This window comes from Diachasma alloeum, unplaced genomic scaffold, assembly GCF_001412515.2.
Source record: "Diachasma alloeum isolate Michigan unplaced genomic scaffold, Dall2.0 Dall_scaffold_00201, whole genome shotgun sequence".
Classification (NCBI taxonomy): Eukaryota; Metazoa; Arthropoda; class Insecta; order Hymenoptera; family Braconidae; genus Diachasma; species Diachasma alloeum.
The window spans coordinates 48937-71609 of record NW_021680366.1 but is presented as its reverse complement, the minus strand read 5'-3'; the positions used below and the strand labels follow the sequence as shown (position 1 = coordinate 71609).

The 22673-nt window shown below is 38.4% G+C and overlaps 2 protein-coding genes across 2 annotated transcripts; both read left to right on the top strand.

Moving 5' to 3' along the window:
• The first annotated feature begins 746 nt into the window (after nucleotides 1-746).
• LOC107035819 (facilitated trehalose transporter Tret1-like) lies at nucleotides 747-5035 on the top strand. The gene is made up of 4 exons (XM_015253414.1): nucleotides 747-1249; nucleotides 1423-1990; nucleotides 2063-2258; nucleotides 3866-5035. The coding sequence occupies exons 1-4, from the start codon at nucleotides 1183-1185 to the stop codon at nucleotides 4493-4495; spliced, it is 1461 nt and encodes a 486-aa protein (XP_015108900.1). The 5' UTR covers nucleotides 747-1182; the 3' UTR covers nucleotides 4496-5035.
• Nucleotides 5036-5131: 96 nt separating this feature from the next.
• On the top strand, nucleotides 5132-8930 carry LOC107035820 (facilitated trehalose transporter Tret1-like). The gene is made up of 4 exons (XM_015253415.2): nucleotides 5132-5389; nucleotides 5489-6056; nucleotides 6943-7138; nucleotides 7211-8930. Exons 1-4 carry the CDS (start codon nucleotides 5323-5325, stop codon nucleotides 7838-7840), a joined length of 1461 nt encoding a protein of 486 aa, XP_015108901.1. The 5' UTR covers nucleotides 5132-5322; the 3' UTR covers nucleotides 7841-8930.
• The last annotated feature ends 13743 nt before the right edge of the window (nucleotides 8931-22673 follow it).

The following is a 22673-nucleotide window of genomic DNA, read 5'->3' as shown; positions in this document are numbered from 1 at the left end:
ATAAACCAGCCAAAGCTGGTGAAGTTTAGTCACCAGTTTACCTGCATGCCTACGAGTAGAATATTTGCAGCAATATTGTTAATCGTCAGAATAGACAATTCTATTGGAATTCTATTGAAAATCGTATTAGGTCTTTTCTCATTCTATATTAAAGAACTTGGCAGTTCTCCACGCATTTTTTAGATACAAATTATCGAAAAAAAATATTTCAGAAAACAACTGAAAAACTTTGATAGTTTCATAAGACTTCTTTTATTGAAATATTTTTACAGAAATTCTTTGGTATAAAATCCCTAAGCGTTCTTCACTACAACTTTTTCCTTCGTTCATTAAAAAAATCCAACAAAAATCTTGAAAAAAATTAAACCGAGGCATTTCTTCAAGAAGAGCAAGACTTGGTGATCTTTTCACACAATATTCAATTGTTTTATTTCCCACTGAATAAACCGTAAAGAAATTGCGACATTTTTGGATGAATTGGCGAAAAACTAATAGAAATTTAATAGAATTCTCTACGACGACATGCGCCAGGTTTTTCAATGACACCTCCCTGTTAGTATCAGTTAGCAATTACAACAGACATGGATTCTGCAGATGTGTTTTCAACGAAGCGTCACACATGATAACGTCCATTCAGTAAATACTTTGGAATGTATATAATGTAGAAATGAATATTGCAGCATAATAAAACTGCGGCAATAACTACTCGCTTCGCTGTCGATCACTTGCTCATTATCAGACAAGTGGCCGTGCACCGTACACGATCGGTTTTCATGTTGCACTTGGTGTGGGTGAATTAGGATGTTATTGCCAAAATTAGAAATACATAACGGATTAATGAAATCCTAGAAAATGTCATCATAGATAGTTTATCCCATGTGTTTACAATGGTATGTGACAGGTTATCGTAATGCAAGTGAGATACGGATGACTCGGATTTATGAAGCCCTTGTGAATGGCACCTGATTGCAAGGCCTTGTTTTGGTGATTAAAAGATTGCAAGATTATCAACTGATTTTATCGAATCAGTAGAGATAATGGAAAATATTAGAACTGATTGTTCAGTGTACAGAAGTTGTCATTTTATGACATGAGGCAAACAGATTATTCACGTGTGATCAAGTGGTGATTTCTGATATATTGGAAGACGTAGTCAGAAAGATTGTAAGGAAATCGAGAGATATGATAGGTTGTGACAATCTCTCGTTGGATTTGAATAAATGGCGTCAAATTGTTGCAGCCGTTATTGGTAAGCATGCCATAAATGAATCTTGAATTATTCTGCTGATTACCCTTGCTGTAAACTGCTTCTAACATGTTTTCTGATTGATGACGACCAAAAAGATTAGTCAACACTTCCTCAATACTCCTTTGGTAATGAGATTACTTGCCTTCTCATTGTCGTCTCAATATCTATTTCAGCCAATTTGGCAGCTGTAACAGGTGGAATGCTATCAAGCTGGATCTCTCCAGTGGGTCCTCGACTTATGGAAGAGGATACCCCTGTTGGTACAGAACCCATAACGGAGGATGAAATCTCCATCCTATCTTCGGCAACAGGCCTAATGTCCCTGTTTGCTCTAATTTTCTACGCACTGTCAGCTGGAAAGATCAGCACCAAAATCCAAGCGTGGATCATAGCAATGTCCGGAATCGGAAGCTGGGTGCTGATACTTTTCGCCCAGAATTTCTACTACCTTCTGATCGCTCGCATCCTAGCCGGAGTTGTCTGCGGACTGACGTTCTCCATGATGCCAGTCTATGTCACTGAAATCGCTGAGGATTCTATCAGAGGTGCACTGGGAAGTCTTCTCTCGTTTGGTGTTAATATAGGAGTTTTCCTGGCATTCATTCTTGGTGCAACCTTGAGTTATCGCGATTTCGCGGTGTGTGGCCTGATCGTGCCAGTAGTGTTCATTGTTGGGTTCGTCTTTCTGCCGGAGTCTCCGGCGTATTTCATGCGGAAGGGACTTGTTGATAACGCCACTAGGTAATATTGCACACATCATGATCGTCGGATGTTTTTGGATACATACGTTTGAAGAATATCGTTGATTTGCAGATCCCTGATGTGGTTGAGGAATAATGACCAGTCCGCTGTAGATCGCGATTTGAAACTATTGGAGAAGCAGTTCACACCTGATTCGATAAAAACCGCGGGGTTGAAGCATCTGTTCAGAGATCGAGGAACGATCAAAACGTTGATCATCTCTATAACCCTATATGCGGGACAACATTTCGGTGGTTATGCAATAATTGTAAGTCATGTTTGCAATACTGTTTTTGCTCATTAGGAAAACTACACTGCTGGAAATTTCTTGAAATTTGAGCCACAATATCTTCCGAATTTTCAATGTTGTGAGTTTGAATTCAATTTCAAATGAAAACGTTCACTAAATTTCTCATTCATCTTGAAAATTCAAGAAAATTAAGTTTTTCATGACAACGAATCATTGATTTTTCAATGGAAGCTTGAATTTTCAAACTCATCGTGAAAATTGAACATCACATACAATTCAATTTTCAATAGTTTGAAAATTCAGAGAAGTTGTTGCCTGAATTTTATAAATTTTCAAGGTTTTTCAGTGCCGTATAGACCTGAAAATTGAGAATTACTTGAATATTCAAGAAATTAACTGATTTGTCAATGAAGAGTGCTACAGAAATTTCATGTAACTTTGTCGTTGTTCAAAATTTCAAGCTTTTTTACTTGAAATTTCAAGAGTACTTTTCTAACAGTGTCGTGTCTGAAATTGAAACTCTTCTGTCCCCTTTTTTAAGACATTTGTTTCCGCAAATTGATGTCATTTTGAGTGTCTTAAAGTGAGACGTTTCGACATGCATTCTGGATACTTGAGCATCTATTGTTTCAAACTTATAGAGATTTCATTTGTTGTTCCAAATATTTCATGTATTGCCAATGGTTGACGATACGGCGTGAAAAGCGCCCATCATTTTTTCACTGATAATTTAGGAGCATAATCTGAAGGAAGTAGGAAAATGAGGGTGAAAGAATGTTTGTGATTGAAAATATTGATGAAAAGTATTTTCCCTCACAATAATATTTAAGGTTTGTATGCTCATTTGATATTTCCCACCCTCATCACCCTTTCATCCCTTCTGACCTTCTTAATGACTTGATGGCGATACTGTCTTATCGTAGTGGTGTCATAAATGACTAGGGACTGAATAGTCCTTAAGTACCTTGAATCGAGATAGAAGCAAGTAGGAAATTGCTTTCGTCGCAGTATAGTGAATGTATTTTTGCTAATAAATTAACAATTTAGTTCTGAATCGACTTTTTCTGACGATTTACTCTTAATTGAGTTCAGATATTAAAAAAATACAATCGTCGCTTACGCACAATCGCTTTGAGTTCGAAGGGAAGCAATATCTTCTTTTCCTTCTGTCAAACTATTCTCATCTTTTAAGAAATATTATCTCATTTCGAAAAAAGACATCACCTTTTCATTCAGTAACTTTCTCCTTAGCCTGAAGAGCACCGATTTTTTGTCTGAAACCTACCAAAAATTGATCAAATATGTATGCGATATTTTTCGCTCAAAAAATAATTTTTGTGATATTATGTCGATTTTTCTCTTAGTGTACTATTTGGAAGCAAAAATCTCTCAAATTTGATGAGTTGTATAACAAGATATAATGTCTATCAAATGTCTTTTTTCACCTGGAAAAAAAGTCTCATTTTCAGGCATTCAAAATTTCAGTCATCACGAAATTAACCGATTAACATTTTTGTGTCTAATGACTTGAATTAGGACGTCTTGAACACACTAGTTTTGAAAGTATAACCTCAGAAAAAGTCATCTAACTTGAGACATTTAATACTGTGCAATACTTCTTCCAGTTTTCCTACACCGGGATGATCTTCGAACAAGCAAATAAAGGATCGGTTGCCGTGAGCGCAGATGACTCATTACTAGTCCTCGCCGGCATACAAATAATTGGATCACTGATACCAACATTCACAATTGATCATCTTGGAAGGAGAAAGCTCATCATTTCATCTTGCGCAGGAATATCAACTTTTCATGCAGCTTTCGGAATTTATCTTCTGCTACAAAGTCGAGAGTATGATCTGTCATCCGTGGCCTGGATTCCACTTGCTGCAGTGTCTGGTTTTGGTCTTGTTTATTGCGCAGGACTCGGCCCTGGCACATCTATCGTCACTTCCGAGTGTTTCGGCCCGGATATTGTGAGTTTAGGGATTTCCATTTCTTTGGCTACGGAATTCATCTCCAACTTTTTAACGACACTAGCTTTTCCATTTGTAAGCTCTCATTTCGGCATGCACGTGAGCTTTTTCATTCTCGCGGCTTGCCCTGTTGTTACGATGGCAATTATTTTTTTCATTCTACCCGAGACTAAGGGGAAATCGAAGGTCGCTATTTCTGAGGAATTAAACCGACAGGCGAAAAAAGGTGATAATCATTCTTTGAATTTGAATGACAATGGAATTGGAAAGAATGTTTCATGAGTCGAGTCTTTCATTTTCTGACGCATTATTTATATGTATTTTATAAGTATTGATAATTGTTAATAATGGTTTCAAAGAGGAATTTCCGATTTTATGATGATAAATTTCCAGTTCTAATTTCTTACTGCAAAACAATTCAGTTACAAAATTCTCTTAGATTCAGAGATATGAATCAATCAATAGTTTCTCGCTGAACCTGTAACAAAGATCGTGTCCCACGAAATTATCTAACCTGCACTAGGAGATGTAAATCGCCGATAGAAAAAGTGTTGCATAATTACTTTGTCGAGAGAGGATGTGAATGGTTCGCTAGATCGTGAATGCCGGTAGGCGGAAATAATTACTCGCCTCGCCTGCACCAAACCTAATACAATAATTGAAGTGCCGTAGGAGACAATAGCGGTGAGTCTTTTCTGAATCGCGGTGCAGTGAAGACGAGGAAAATCGTCAAGGTCAGTTGGATCAAGTTCGCATTGTTAGAAAAACTCGTAATTCGCGGTGTGAAACAATTTAAAGTGAATAAATGCGAAGAAATTTTTATTTCTGACTTTCATTCAAGAATTCCTTGGTCATTGCATAAACGTTTCTGAATAAGAATGATCTTTTCTGACTCTGAGGTTAAGAATTCTTGCATACAGAAAATACAGGTTTTATTTCTGCATGAAAAATTTACTTAATCTTGAAGATTGTCACATAATTAACTTCATCATATAAGACATACATGAGAAAACATTACAAAATACTTTGCTTCCGTCCGAACATTGTCATTCGGTGTACAAAAACAGAGTGTGGTGGATGTGAATCAGAGTTAGCTTGTCGTCAGAGTTATGATTGGTTTCGATATCTGTTTATCTGACCGGAAGAGATGTCGTCAAACGTTTGCAGCTATCATCGGTAAGCTTCAATTCCAAATTTTCCCGCCGATTACCAAGTTCTGATTGAATTTTGAAAATTGAAGTTCCTGTTGATGTTGATTATTTTGATTCGTTCCAGCGAACTTGTCGACTGTAGCAGCTGGAATGCTGTCAGCCTGGACCTCGCCAATAACTCCGCAGCTGACGAAGGAAAGTACCCCAGTTGGCACAACACCAATGACTGATCATGAAATTTCCTCGCTATCCTCAGTGACCGGTCTTGCTTCACTGATTGCCCTCCTATTCTACGCATTCTCCGCCGGGAAGATCAGTAACAAAATACTAGGATGGATCTCAGCAGCATCAGCAACTGCCAGTTGGTTGCTCATATACTTTGCGCAAAACTTCTACTACCTTCTGATCGCTCGCAGCCTAGCCGGAGTTGTCTGCGGACTGACGTTCTCCATGACACCAGTTTATGTTTCCCAGATTGCTGAGGACTCAATCAGAGGACAACTGGGTAGCCTTCTCTCGTTTGGCTTCAATCTGGGAACACTGGCGACAGCTATCCTTGGGGCACAGCTGTCTTATCACAATTTTGCATTGTGTGGGACCATCGTGCCGCTTGTGTTCATTGTTGGGTTCATACCCCTCCCTGAATCCCCGACTCATCTTCTGAGAAAGGGGCTCGTCGACGGAGCTAAAAGGTAATATAATTTGACAATTCACATGCAGACAGTTTGCTTATTAACCCTTTGCTTCGTCTCATGGTACCCCACTTTTCGCCGATTTGTAGTGGTGTGCGTGCGTCCGCGTGCTTCTGTTATGGCGCACTAATACTCGGACGGACCCCCACCCCTCTCACAACGAGACGATTCGAGACTTACGCAAAGCAATGGGTTAACCGAATACTCACATAGACATGCGCACGCACTTTTTGCGCTTGCATTCACACATGGCCTGCCCACAGCTGATCTGCTCTCTCACCTCAGATGACTGATCACTTTCGATCTTCGGCACGTGAGGCGCTACTTGATGGACAGGATCATGTAAACACCCCCATTTTAATTGGGTCATGTTCACACCTCTTGATTTTCGCCACCTATCTCCGTCGTCTATTAATCACTTTTGTTTGCATTTTGTGCTTCTCAGTGTGTGCACGTGGCCTTCGCTTTTGCTCATCGCTTTATTGACAGTTTGATCTGTGTTCAATTAGTGGCTCAATGCTATTAATTTAATCATTGAACAACGTGAAACTATTGTTCTTCGCTTTATTTATAAAAAAGTGGATGTAGTTATTTCTATTGTGATTAAATTGACTAAATTGACTAACTGATTACAAATCCATTGTTTTTTGGCTATCGCTGAATATTTCTACCAGAACCAGATCCGGCATCGAATACAAACAATGAACACTCTAGAAACTGATGTCTTTAAGACGTCTTAATTCAACTCATTAGACATAAAAATGTCTTATCGGCTAACTTCGTGACGACTCAAATTTCGACTGTTTTAAAAAAGACGTTTTTCCGTCTACACGTGTCTTGACTTCTCATATTATCCTAGTGAATCTAAAGAATGATTAATCTCTAGATCTCTGTTGTGGCTGAGAAATAATGACACAGAGGAAGTCGATAATGAATTAGTCCAACTTCAGAATCACATCACATCGCACTCTGGGAAAACTTCCGGTTTGAAGGAGTTATTCAGGGATCGAGGGACAATCAGGGCATTGATTATATCGGTAACTCTATTTGCTGGACAGCACACTTCCGGATATGCAATCATGGTGCGTCATCCTCTGATCATACTCCCTATTAGTTCAACTCTTCCTTCACTGATGGAATTCTTTCTCTCTTAGTTTACGTATACTACAGCGATATTCGAACTTGCCCAAACTTCCGTCAATCCATATACAGCATCAATAGTCATTGCAGTGATACAAATCATCGGATCATGGATATCAACACTGACGATAGATCGTATCGGAAGAAGAAAGCTGGTTCTGGCGTCTTGTGCAGGGATAATGACGAGTCATTGTGTTTTCGGCATTATGTACATATTTCAAAATCAAAAGTATGACTTGGCATCGATTTCTTGGCTTCCAGTTGTCACAATATCCGCGTATGCCCTGGTATACTCTGCAGGACTGGGTCCCTCGACTTCTGTCGTGTCATCTGAGATTTTCAGTCCGGACATCGTGGGTTTAGGTCTTTCAGTTGCCCTGTCAACCGAGTTTATCTCAAATTTCTGTACTACCCTGGCTTTCCCATTAGTCACTGCAAAGTTTGGGATCCATGTGAGCTTTTTCATTCTCGCATTGTTCACTGGTGTTACTCTGGCAATCATATTTTTCCTTCTACCTGAGACTAAAGGAAAATCAAAGTTAGATATTTTTGAAGAGTTGAATGGAACAAAAAAGAGAACTGAGCATATCGCAGCGATTCTCGATGAAAATGGGATAAAACAAATTTCATTGACAGAACGATGAATGCGAAAAGTGACAAAGGAGAGCCATTCCTCCTATTTTCAAGAGGAATTGAACCAATTTTGTTACATATTGACAATATTTTCGGTTATTAGATAATATAGCAACTCCAATTTTTTTCAAGAAACTGACAAATAAATATTGTAGTTTTCATATTAATCTTGAAGTAACCAACGACGGTAGCTGAAGTCGTTAAATCACTCGGCCGGACAGCGGGACCCGTGAGGCGCGGGTTCGAGTTCGGCTTGGGGCAATTGGAATTTTGAATTTTTCGGAAACCGTCGAACAGAAGTCTAGACACCGAGAATCATTGGAGAAGTGTTAGGAAACTATTCCCCGATGAAGCTCGGTCGATGGACGCCCGTGTCGACCAAGGTTTTCCATGGTTTCCCTTAGTCACCAGGAGAGTCTGTACGTGGTGTACAGCTCCTAGGGTACAATACGACGCGGTTGGAGAAAAAGTTGGCCGATGAAACCGCAAAAATGTAAAAACTCGAATAGGGTATATATAGTAAGGAAAATGAATAAAAAATATTAATCTTGAAGTATTTCAACGTATATTGTGTCGGAAACTGGTTGCTATAAATGAATTTAACCTCTTTGAGCTATCACACTTAGTAACGCGGATGCTCCTGTAGATGTACGGGAATTCCCACTCTACGCTTTCCCTTGCAAAAGCAGTTTTTTAAATTTCAATTATGTGTTCATATAAATTCAACGTGTAGTGAAACACTTATTTTCAAAGTATCAAGCATCACCAGCAGTTAGCATTACCCGGGGTTCGCGACGGGGACACAGCTGGTATGAACTCCAAAAAGGTCATAATTTTGACCCATTCGTCCCTTCAAGTCATTTTTTTTACCTAAATGAGTCCGATTCAATTTCCTTGTTAATTTCAATTTCTTATGTTCTTAAATGACGGAATAATTCAGTTTCCTCGGAAAATTCCTTGATGGAGTAGTTATATACTCTACCGTATTTTCTTCTTTCCCTTTCGATAGAACTGAAATATGAATATAGTGTGATATAATCACAGTTTATGTTAAGAAATTAATGTACGGTCAGTGTCTTAATAAAGTTGACAGTTAACGAATGGCAACGAATGAAAATCAATCAATCCAAGTGTCGTCCAATCAAGTTCACCACAATCCTGAATAGTGATTACACTTATCCAATAATGATTCCCAATTATTCCTCTCAACCATCCGGAAGAACAATCCATCAATGCAGGTAATCCTTTCCCTAACCTCTGATCCTTAATCGTACAGTAATCAAAGCCCCCAACACACGTGCTGCACAGGGCCTCATATATTAACCCCACATTGATTTACCACTGCAGATGGCGGTCCCGGCGGGGGATTACCAAAGGAGAGAAAGCCTTCCTGCAAGCAGGTGCCGATTCTCACGCTGATATTCACATCGAACAAACTCCACTATCTGTCTCCACGATTGACCAAAAATAATTAATTCATTGTTCTCTCCATCACTCCATCGAGTAGATGAATCACCATTTGAATAGCAAACATAACCTATCAGCTATAATTTTCTCGTGACTATCCAATCGGATCTTTCTTTCACAGTTTCATTTTTAGTTTTTTGGTCTTCAAGAAGTTATTGAATCGAATTCTTTGCTTCGTTTACGGATTTTATCATTTCTCCAGGGTCAAGAAGGAAATGCGGTTGACATGCCTCATAATAATTAACTTTTTCGTTTATTTATTCATGACTTTTATATTTTCTTCCGGATGGAAGCATTGTATTCGTCAAATCCAAAATTTGTAAAATGCGTAATCCTATTATGATCGAAAATATTCTTCACAATGTCATCTCGACCGAGCTCGATCATGAGATTGATTTCATTATGTGTTGCTGAAACAAAATATTTTTGTGATACCTGCCTGAAAAGTGCGATTTTCGAAACGGTTTACTGTATGTAAAGCTGTTGTTTTCTGCGCGGCATGCGTAAAGTTCAAAGGTCGTGCGTAAAGTAAATTCTCGTGCGTAAAGTTTCGATTCACGCACTCAACATTCACTTTACGCACGACCTTGAACTTTATGCACTTCGTGCACAAAACAATCACTTTACCCCCACTACCGTTCCGAACAGTGAACTTGGCAGATATCACAAGAAATAGGATGTGTTACGTGTGCGTGCAAAAAAGTGGTTCTTTACGAACTTGTCACACAATATAGTATTTTGTGATAGCTCACTCAAAAGTGCACTTTTCGAAACGGTTTAGTGTGTGTAAAGCGGTTATTTTCTGCACGGCGTGCGTAAAGTTCAAGAACGTTCGTGAAATGAATTCTCGTGCGTAAAGCTTCGCTTTACGCACTCCAAATTCACTTCACGTACACTTGTGCACCAAAAAAAACATTGCTCCCACTACCATTCCGAACAGTGAACTCGGCAGGTACCACAAAAAATAGGATGTGTTACACGTGCGTGTGAAAAAGTGGAACTTTACCTACTAGTAACACAATATACTATTTGACCCATATGGAGGGAAATTTAAAAAATTTTAAAGTTGGGACAATGTTGGCTGTCAACGTTGGGTTAATATTAGCTGCAATGTTGAATGGATTATTGAATACAATTTAAAATACATTGCCACACTGATAGGACGGATTAGTTATTGTTAACGAATGGATTTTGGTTGGAGGTTAGGGTCTATTCGGTCCCACCAAATGTTCATTCGTTAATAGTTAACAAATGTATATTTGAGGAGCCTTGTTTGACTTGACTTTCGCCATTCAAGTGAACCATTCGTTAACTATTAACGAATATTCATTTGGTCATATTCAACTCTACCATTCGTTAATAGTTAACGAATCTCGTTTGGAATAAATGAATCATTCTATCAGTGCATAGAAATTACATTACATTACAAATTTCTAATTTATTACTAAAAATATGTTGACTATGTTCTGACGAAAGCGATTTCTCACATCTTTTCTTTTCAAATCACTCAATTAACAACATTTTCATCGGGAATTGTTAATCTTCATTTTTTTACGTTTCAGTTCCTTTTTCACTACTTTTTGTTTTGTATAAAAAAGAGAAAAACTATTCGGAAGGTTTTATTTCAAATTTAGAAATAATTTGAAATGAATAGTCGAATGCAAAAACGGAACAATTTTATCAAATATCAGTACTTCACGAAACACCAGTGTAACGAGGCGGAAGTTTCTCGAGGTGTTGGAATCCCCCTGTAATTTATGTAATTGCCCACATTGAAGTCCCCAACATGAAGCCACAACTCAACTTTCGCTTTAATCACCGAGCATTCCCGAGTTCAGATAGAAAATTCACGTGCGTGTATCAGACCTATCATACACACGTCAATATAAAGTACATACTGCACTGTACACTTATCTCAGAACTAGAAAAAAATAAAAAATATACCCAAGGCGGTTGTTTATACGGTGCTCGATCATTACAGTAATTATGACGGTCGCACTGGGTAATTATTATAACATCAATAAATTACAGAATAATGTACGTGTATTATAGGTTTGCAGCCAGACAACTTGTATAATTTAACCGTTGGGGGGCATATGCATTAATGCATTGGACGTCGAATGGGCGCGAGCAGCCGACGATTACCTCTAATGCACTGACGTGCCGGCGTATATTCTCTCTCTCTCCATCGTTCGTCTCTTGTTCGCTATGTGATGAGTATACATTGTCGACATTACTCTATCATCACCTGCTCTCATGTCCTATTTCTCGTCTCATTGGCAATTTCATAAGCTCAATAACTTTGTGATGTCTTCCTTCTATGAGAGAACGCCATCTTGCCTTTAATCATCGCTTGAATGGACTTAATGTAGGTGACTAGTGTCTTTATTCAACGATGCAAAAGATATTTATAGTAATAACACGACGAACGGAAAATAGGAGTATGAAAATTCCAAAATGAGAGGAAGAATGGAAGTTAAATAAAAGTAATATCGATTTCTGAAGAAATGATTGGAAGTGAATAAATGAATGTATGCCTAATAGAATACATTCAGAAGAACAAATAGACATTCATAATACTATTCACGTATGAAAAAATAGGTGCAAAAGGAAAGTTACGAAATTCATGTTCTGGGTTTTTTGCATGTACATTATTTTTTATGTTTTGTCCAGTTGCAAATTATGTCTGTCACATGACCCACGTATACGTAATTTTTTCGTGTTTTTTTCTAGGTTGAAGCACTGAATTTGAGGTTATGTACGGAAGTTTGAAAAAAGGCAGTTTTCAATTTCTTTTCTATTTTTTCCGGAGCCTGAAATCAATTTTTTCCCTCCATCACCTACTCTTCGGTTCTATATCTCATCATACTGGCAATTTCATAAGCTCAATAATTTTATAATGTCTTCCTTCTACAAGAGAACGCCATCTTGTCTTTAATCATCGCTTGGATGGACTGAATGTAGGTGACTAGTGTCTTCGTTCAACGATGCAACAGATATTTATAATACGAGAACGATCGCGCGCTTGAGCGCGCGTGTTCTTCTGTTCGTATTGGTTATATCCTCTTACTAAAGTCGAGGCAAGCACCGAAGAGCGCGCGTGTTAAAGACAAATCGTGACACGAAAACCGAAAGCCGACCGAAGTCGAACACGTGCGGGAGGATCCGAATGTTCGACCAATGAAATTCGAGGAATGAGCGTTACGCTTATTACGAGTATGAAAATTCCAGCATAGGAAGAAGAATGAAAGTGAGATAAATGTAATTTCGACTTTTGAGGAAAGGTTTCAGTAGCGAAGCGGTAAACCGGGTTAAGTCGATTTTGACTATTGCCCAGTTTTTGACGAATATCTCGGAATCTAAAAGAGATAGAACAATTTCTGTTATGACCTTTTTTATAACCCTCAATTGACCCTGCAAAAAAGGTCATGAAAAAAATTTTGCTATCTCTTTTAGATTTCGAGATATTAATCAAAAACGGACCATAAGTCAAAATCGACTTAACCCGTTTTACCGCTTCGCTACTGGTTTGGAAGTGAATAAATGAATGTATGCCTAATAGAATACATTCAGAAGGGAAAGTAGACATTCATCGCATCATTCACGTATGAAAAAACAGATGCAAATTAGTATATTATGTCATCAGGTGATAAAAGTATTGTCTGACAAATGTGATTATAATCCTCGCCTTCGGCTCGGATTATAAAGTCCTATTTTACTAAAGATGAAAGAAACGTGAAGTTGTTTTATATCAAAATATCTCGAAACTGTCTAACCGCTAATCCTTAATTCTGATTGGTCAATGTGTGACACGAAGTTATTCACAAAAAAAAACACGCGGCATTTTCAAATTCTTCAGTGACATAATTTCAAATTCTTCAGTGGTAAAATTTTATATATATATATATATATATATATATATATATATATATATGACGAAATATATATATATATGATATATATTTTATATATGATATATATATTGAAATTAATAAATTCTGTCCTTTTATGGAGACCGATTATTTGAAAAAATTGAAGATAATTCATTGAAAATGAAATAGTATATTTCGTCACTAGGCCGAAAAGAAATTTTCTGGCGAATATGAGTTTGCAGCCCGAGCCGAAGGCGAGGGCTGCAATCATATGAGCTAGAAAAGTTTTTTTTGGCCGTATAACGAACAGTATTTTTTGTCATGACGGCCGTAGGCAGAGATTCACGGACGCGGAGCGTCTGTGAAGCGCTGCCTCACGGCCGGAATGACAAAAAGTTTTTTTCGGCCTAGTGACGAAATATACTATTATAGATTCTTTTACTCTACTTCGCTATTCACTTCAATCATTAGTCGAATTCTCTTTGATTCATTATCAATATTTATAAGGTATTCATGACAAAATGAAATTCAATGAATTCCATTTCTTCATTTCAACAAACGAATAGATCAGGGCATAGATCTTGGAAAATATAAATACTACTAATATAATACAAAATATACATAAGACTTTTATCGCCGGACGACTTCATACAATAGTTTATGTCATTGGGCCCGAAAACCGAGATCTAATGGAACGAAACGAGATCGGAATCGCCTTTTATCGGGTCGAATGACGTAAAGAAAGTTATAATAATATATTACGATACGAGTGCGAAAAAGTGTTTTTTGACTCGTGGGATTATATCACTGGTCTTCGGCTCATGCTATAAACCGCCCACGAGCCAAAAAACACTTTTCCCGTAAATATCGGAGATATTTATCATCACAATGTATAAAAAGTTATTTTTTCGCACAGCGTGATGAAATAGTATATTTCGTAACGAGTGCAAAAAAGTGTTTTTTGGCGAGTGGGAGGTTTATATCACGAGCCGAGGGCGAGTGATATAATTCCACGAGCTAAAAAACATTTTTTCACGAGTTACGAACAATATTTTTCATCACAATGTGGCGGAAATTGGACTTTTAGGCACGCGGAGCGTGCCGAAAAGTTCACTTTTCGTCACAGCGTGATGAAAAAATCGTTTTCTTTTATTTGTCATTGTGTATTTTCAATTTGTTGTATTTTGTGCACTTAGATGTTATGTCTTCCACATGACCTATATAGAAAATATTTCAACTAAATACGGCGAGTTGACTACGTCAGAGTATTTCTTTGTTTATTATTTTAGATTGGAGGCATTTTTTAAATTTATTTTTGGTTCTCCTAAGATGCTGTAGAAATGGAGTAATAAATATAACAAAGTTATATTAAATATAACTTTGTTATATTTATTACTCCAATGCTTTTCCTGATCTTCAAATTAAGATTCAAAAACATTAAGATTAACAATAGAATAAATCTTCCGATTTTTTTTCGCATTGAATTTTATCCGTAATAGATTAACATTAATAATTTCGTGTCATAGTGACGCCCATAAGTGATTGTTGTCGAATAAAATAGTGTGGTGCATGAAATGATGTTCGATGTTACACTCCATGTGGGTCAGTTCGCTCACTCTGTAATTTGTGTAATTTATTTATTGTCACAGAGGAGGGAACAGAGTACACTATTGGGGTTATACCGGGCATCAATAATTCAGATGGGACGAAAGGAATATTGTGTCTGTCTTCGAGAACTACTTGTGACTTTGTAAATTTTAAAAGTGGATGGAAAAGTTATAGGGGAATTTTATAAAGAGAATATCACTCTTGATGACGTCGGTTTTATTCGCTCGCGTGGTCTATTGATTTATTGGTTCGATGAATGTTTTAGTGCAGTGGAGATTATTCTTCCACTATTGATCAGAATATTTTTATCCCGTGTCTCCTGTAGTCATTGCTGGTGGATCATGGTGACGATATTATGACGAATGTTGCAGGATTTCGTGGGAGTCATTTCCATATGTGGACGAATTATTTAAAGCGATTAATTTATCAACCAGAAATTCGCGAAAAGTATGACCAAAAGGACGGAAAGAAAATCAATTGCAATTTTTGTAATTTAAAGCAACTTAAAATAGTTTGCATGGACTCCAGTTGATGAGACGTTAAGTATAACGGGGAAGAATAAATTTAAAACGCATAGAAAAATATTCACTCATCATTGATAATTTTTTCTATGACTTCTAACTTTCGTGAGTGTAAGAAATTCGTTCACCGAATTCTTTTTTCAGTAACTAATATCCTCAGTCATAATATGTATTTTTGAGAATCCGATTCGCGAAAGTATATAATTAACAAAACTCGCCAATTACGACGCAAAAATAATTTGTGTTTGAAGAATTTGAAAATACCGCGTGTTTTTTAATAACGAAGTTTACGCGACCCACTGATCAATCCGAATTGAGGATTAGCTGTCAAACAGTTTTGATACATTTCATCATTCGGAGGCGAGAGTGAGTTTTTCCTTTTGCAATTGCTTCTAAACTTCCGCTTTTTATTGTAGAGATGGTGGGAAGGATAATGGGCGAATAATCTACTGACTGACAAAAATTGTGATTGTGACTTTAGTATTTGCTTAATATGGTAACTTTGTAATGGCTTGTGACTTTGGTAATGGCTTAATTGTGTCTTTGTTATGTAAACTTTGAGGGCCCGGGTGGCATAGAAGTTATGATCATTTGATAATATGTATTTATGCCACTCATGCCTGAAACCGGCTGGATTACACACTCGACGCTTCGCGTCTCGTGTCTAATTCAGCCGGTTTCAGGCTTCGTGACATAAAATTTTGTTCAGCACTTCTTGGGAAATTTCGTCCTTAACGTGTGTGGTTACATCACTCGCCTTCGGCTCATGCTGTAAACCCCACACACGTTAAAGACGAAATTGCCCCACACGTGCTGAAATATACTATTTTGACACAATGGAAACAACCGATATGAAACAATCCATATGGAAGCTCCTGAATGCAATTCAGCTGTTGAAGGTTTGGGGTTAGAGTTCCCAGATTGGGCGATTTGCCACCAAATGGGCCACTTTTGGAGTTCCTTTGATGTCTAAATATGTTGGTGGTTTGGCTATAATGTGGCGAGTTCATAATGTTTAACGCTCGAGGGAAAAAATATTACATTATATGCAATTGCGTTGAATTTTCTGCTTTTATAATGCTAGTATGATCTACTGACTGATGGGATTTGCGATTGTGACGTTAATATTTGCTTCATATGGCATTGTGTCTTTGTTATGTAAACTTTGAGGGCCCGGGTGGCACAGAAGTTATGATCATTAGAGAATATTATTTTTGACACAATAAAAACAACCGTTGATTTAAAAGCTCCTGAATGCAATTCAGCTGTTGAAGATTTGGGGTTAGAGTTCCCAGATTGGGCTATTTGCCGCCAAATGGGCGATGTTCGGAGTTCCTTTGGCGTCTAAATATGAACTTTGACGGTTTGGCAATAATGTGGCGAGTTTGTAATCCCGAGTGGAAATTCTGTTCAGGTCTCGATCAGAAACTGATCAAGTCCGATCCGAAATTCTGATCAGGCATGTTACGCCTCTGCCTTATGTTTTTCCACTAGGGTTTCTCCGCCTTCCATCATTAGGCATTAATTAAATTTAATTTTTTGAGAGAAAAAATTAGTAACTTCCTAGCGGGGAATCGAACCTGGGACCTCCCTCCCAATATCGCGTCGGGTGCTCTTACCACCTGAGCTACCAGGACACTTACGAATTTCACTCTCAAATTGACTCATACCCGAGTGGAAATTCTGTTCAGGTCTCGATCAGAAACTGATCAAGTCACAAATAATGATGAGGATGAACAGGTAGATGACCAGGACCTCCCATTTCACCACCTTCCTGATAAAGCTATTAATTTTTAAATTGTATTAAATCTAGTTATTCTATAAATTCACGAGCATGCACTGAGAGAAAAATATAATTCTTCTGACTATATTCCATCATCATCGAATTATAGTCAAAAAGTCCTCAACAATTTTTCATGGGTTACGGTAACTATGGCCGGAGAAGTAATTACTACAATGGAATGTAGTCATTGCAAGTATTTTATAGTTCTCCACACGATAGATTTGTCGTGGTTACTTTTGAACTTGGGTTAGTTTAACTGCATTTTGATTTGCAAAAATTACGCTTGTGAAGTTACTATAATGTTATGTGCCGCATACAAAAAAAATCGTATCGTTCACCAAAATACCTCAACTATTTTCTTATTGTAAATCGAACTTCAGATTTTTCTCTCAGTGTGATAAGGCATTTAAATTTCGCGCCTTACCAGCTCTCGACGTTACCCAGAATCCACGACGAGGACGTGGCTGACATGGGATCCCAAAAAACCGCAAATATAAAATTTACCTGACCTCCACGTAAAAAACCAAAACATGCAAATAGATGACCTCTCGAAAACGTTCCTCGTTGTCCAGTGCAGGGTGAGAAATTTCAGGTCTTTTTGACGTGTGCTATTACACCGTGTATATAAAAAGAGAGGAAAGCGGAAAGAAATTGTACGGTTGAGTCGAGGGACACGAGGCCACGTCAACCATCAAAATACAGTGGTGAGCAATACTGTGTATTCTATTGACTATTTTTCCTCCTACCTCCCTCCACGGCAATTTGCAACTCTATGCCCGTTTATTATTACACTTGATGTCGCACAACTTTGCATGGCCCCTGAATGCGAAGCCATGTGGCTGTTTTCACATGCGAGTGAGCGTTCAATTTTGCAACGAACAGAAGCTGAAACCTCAACACACTCTTCAAGTCGATTGTCTTTGAATTGTTTATCACAGTCCCTTACACCCGTTCAGGGGAGGTAAAAATAAAGACGAAGGGATAAAACTCCGGGATGTGGAGCTCTGAGAGACGGAAGGGGGGACTTTATTCTGTGGTGAATAAATAGAGCGAGTGAGGATGATGTTGATGCGCGTGTGAGAATGATAAAAGCCGCCCTCCCGTGTGTATTTCACGTACGACTGGAGAATAAAAAGACGCAACAGGGGCCCGTGAAGGGGCTTATAACGCGATAATCGCAGAGTGCAGCTGGCGCAGTCACATTTCGACTTTACACTTGAGTAATTACCGATGAACAAACATCGTCTCGTGTGGCCACTTGGTCGCGCGGAGAAAAAAATAGCTGCAGAGGCACCTAGCGGTGGTTGTCCGGATGATATCACGTATAGGAGAAGTATTTGATAGGATTGTTCTTCGGGAATTTCATGTCATGTTGATTAGGTGGCTCTTTTCCTCAGGGGGGGGGCGCCCCTCTACGTCATCGTGGAAGTTTTCCCCCCCGGCCCCGCAAGTCATCGATCCTAATCATCATTAGGGCTTCGCCACTGGCCCCTATGGGCCATGCAATAATCACCATTTTAGTGGCCATTTAAAAACCGGAGGGACTTATAACCCGATAACCGCAGAGTGCAGGTGGCGCAGTCACATTTCGACTTTATACTTGAGTAATTGCCGATGAACAAACATCGTCTGGTGTGGCCACTTGGTCGCGCGAAGAAAAAAATTGCTGCAGAGGCACCTAGTGGTGGTTGCTGGGAAAAAATTACGTATGGGAGAATTTTTTGGTACGACTGTGCTTCGGGTATTTCATGTCATATTGCTTAGGAAGAAGGCGTACTAGTCAATCATATTCACTTGACATAACCGGACATAACGAGACATCACGAGACAATATTTTCCAGGGATTGTCTCGGTCTCAGTGAACGCGCAAATTTTTGGTCTCGTCTCAGTCTCGAAATATCGACTCTTCTCGTGATAACTCCGAGTCAATTTATCTCATCTCGGTTTCCGGTGTTTCACTTTTTTAAACGTAGAAAACCGCGACGAGACAAACCGTGACAACAACCGAGATTATACATTAGGAATCACGAAAAACTTGAGATCGCGATGAGATAAATTGTCTCGGAGTCGTCACGAGAGGAGTCGATACTGCGTATTTCGAGACTAGGCGAGACCAAAAATTTCCATGTTCATTGAGACCAAGACCAACTCTCCAAAGTATTGTCTCGTGAAGTCTCTCGCCATATCACTACTATAAATCTCTTACGAAAACAATTGCTACTACGGAAATTATTGAGTTTTTGTAGAATTACCCAGTTTTTCGGCAGAATTTTTTCTCTGAGTATAATCATCATAGAACCCCCAATTTTTTATGCTACATGTCTCGATGATTTTTCAACCGCGATCAAGACATTTCCGAAGAGAATAGCGCATTCATGACTTCAAAAAAAATTTTACATTTATTCGATATTTTGCACACAACCACTAGGGGTTCTTTATTATTCATACACCCTCAGGGAATCTCCCCAGGAATTTTCCTTTATACCCAGGTAGTTCCCCCTTATTACCATGGTAAAACACGCTTTGGTATTTAATTTGCGGTTTTGGCTCAGAACGAGCAATAACTCCAGTGATTTTGGAATGTTCCTCAAGGGGTTCTTAGTAACTCACCATGGCAGACCAATCTCTCCCTCTTTTCCATTATCGATGAGTGGGGAGGAGGGGGAAGGGGCTTCACCACCCCCTCGTGGGTCCTGAGCCACCACATTTATGCATGACCGCGTACATAATAGGCTGCTTTTCACCGCAGGTCTTATTAAAATTTCTGATCCGCTGGAGGTGAACGGTATGCAAATTGCTTCGTGGCTCTGTCTACCCCATGTGCCGCGGCGGGGGGGCGGGGGGGGGAGCAGAATTGAAGGGAAAAAAAAAGAGGAGAATTACGATCAATGTGGTAATCGAATACTCATTTTCCAAGTAAATTATGCAGTGCTGAAGGATGATGGAAGGTAAAAGAAAATGAGGGAAATCGTCAGACTGGGAAATTGAAAAAATATCAAAATATTGAATTACCAATTAAGGGAATAAAACAATAGAGGAACAACTGCATCGAGTAATTTTCATCGTCTCGTTATCTTACCATAAATGAGTTGGATGTACTATTATCATTACGATAATCTTGAATGAAAATAGAGTAATAAAAATACAATGGTGGCGATTGTGATCACATTGAATTGTTGAGAAAATAAAATAAAAATGATAGCCAGGTATTTTGAAATAATTAATTTAATGATGGCAATTAAAGTGCAGTTGCTATATGTATAATGGGTGTACACTGACGTTTCAACGATAAGTCTCTCTGCAATTGTGTCGGTATGAATTAGCCCCGGTGTCTGCCACTGATGGCGGCGTCAACATTAATAATGAAACTTTCTCAATAATTTGATTTGGCGTTGCCTGTTAAGCGTAATGAATCTCGCGTGCAGTTAATTATTATCTGCGCGTGAATCCACGAGTCTGAAAACGTAAAAGGGGGGGTTTGTAAGAGGAATAAAAAAAAACATGAGGGAAAAAAAATTTTGCCAACAGAAAATTCCAGCTGATGAATTTAATCATGTCGATCGCGCAGTGGAGAATTTGTGCACGTGGACTAATTAATACGGACTTTTCCGTTCATTAGGGGACAACCTGCTGGGGCTTACGGACTCTTTGATCGTGGGATGGAGCTGTTCATGGATGAATTTATTTTCCATTTATTTTCCACTGATTGCTCGGGAAATTGATGAAATAAGTTTCAAGAGGTTCAAGTTAAAATCATTTGCCAATTGATAAGTAGTCTCATGTGATGTATGAAATATCATGCAATGACTGTGATGAATTCTAACAATAAGTCCAAACAATCATTTCAGAAATGAAAATTGCAACAGATCTACTGAATCACACGGAGAAGAAAATTCAATAAAAATTATCCAAAAAAAAGTAAAAATTACGTTTCGAAACGCAATCTGCGAGCGAAGTAAAATTCAATAAAAAATGTTAGTCGGAACTGAAATTGTACGAATCGCCACGTAAAGTGTACGATTTGTTCCGTAAAAATTAACCACCCGTCTGATGACTCACCGTTGTGGAGACAATAAGTCGTTCCGTCATTTTTCTCCAACAACTCAAAAATTTTACGGAATGGAACGCAGAAATAACTCACCAGCTTCATAAAAATTGTTGAACGTTCAAGAATTTTTGATTTTGGAGACATACACTGAGAGAAAAATCTGAAGTTCGATTTACAATAAGAAAGGAGGTAAGGCATTTTGGTGAACGATACGATTTTTTTTGTATGTGGCACATAACATTATAGTAACTTCACAAGTGCAATTTTTGCAAATCAAAATGCAGTTCCACTAACCAAAGTTCAAAAGTAAGCACGACAAATCTATCGTGAGTAGAACTATAAAATAATTGCAATGACTACATTCCATTGTAGTAATTACTTCTCCAGCCATAGTTACCGTAACCCATGAAAAATTGTTGAAGACTATTTGACTATAATTCGATGGTGATGGAATATAGTCAGAAGAATTATATTTTTCTCTCAGTGTAATAAGTCGGGAAATTTCTGTAAAATTTTACTTCGGGAAAAATTACGTTACAATTTCGTACTTTATTCGGTGAAGAACTTGAAAATTCACTGAACGGTTCAGATTTCTTCTCTTCCATTTCTATAAAAATTGCCGGAAAACGATTCCCCATTGCGGATTACATGAATTTTTCCGTAATTTTTACTGAATATTTGTCTCCGTGCACTCCAAACGAATATATCTATTTCTCATGTTTCTGTAAATCAAGTGAAGGAATTCTCTCCAAACATGTTCAACACAAATTCCAGAGATACCATGACCTCGTTGACCCCTCCCTGTCTGCTAACACCCATCTCCTTTGTCTCACACTCCCCAAACTCTGGATTCCCACCCAAATTTAACCTCACCAATTCATAAAAAAAACTCCACATATTCGTACAAATTCATTTCCTCTCCTCAAGCCCACAAGTAAATTTATGCATCGTAAATATTTCCACTAATTCCTTATCGTGCGCAAAATAGTCCACTCACCAGTGCCACCTAGAGTGCCGACATACGCACCCCACAGTTAGCAGTTTATCAAGACAGAGCGGAGTAAAACACACCGACTTACCTCACCCATCTCTCCTCATGCTTCCGAGAAGGATGAAAATAGGTCGCTTAAATGCCGGAATGAGACGCCCAAGGGGAGGTTGGTTACCTCCAGCAAGACCTATCGTTATACCACTTGCCACCGACCACTGCAAGTTCTCTCCAAACGAGGCGGAGGAATTAATTTAATCGTTAAGTCGGCATCTAATTAACCAAAGTCCATGAGTTAGGAACCCGGGAGGAAAACTGTTTGAGGTAAAACAATAAAACAAGCAGTCACAGTGGGTCGCCTCGAGTGGAAGACGGGTGGAAGGAAGACCAGTTGCTAGTTAAATAATTGGTTGACGTTCTGAGGAAGCACTCAGTGTTTACGACTATGCGAGAGTATTTCTTGATATCTTCATGGAAAGTAATTCAAAAATTTTCTGATGTGTTAAAATATCTGGATTAAACCTTGCTGTTATTTGAAAAACAATTATATTCAATCC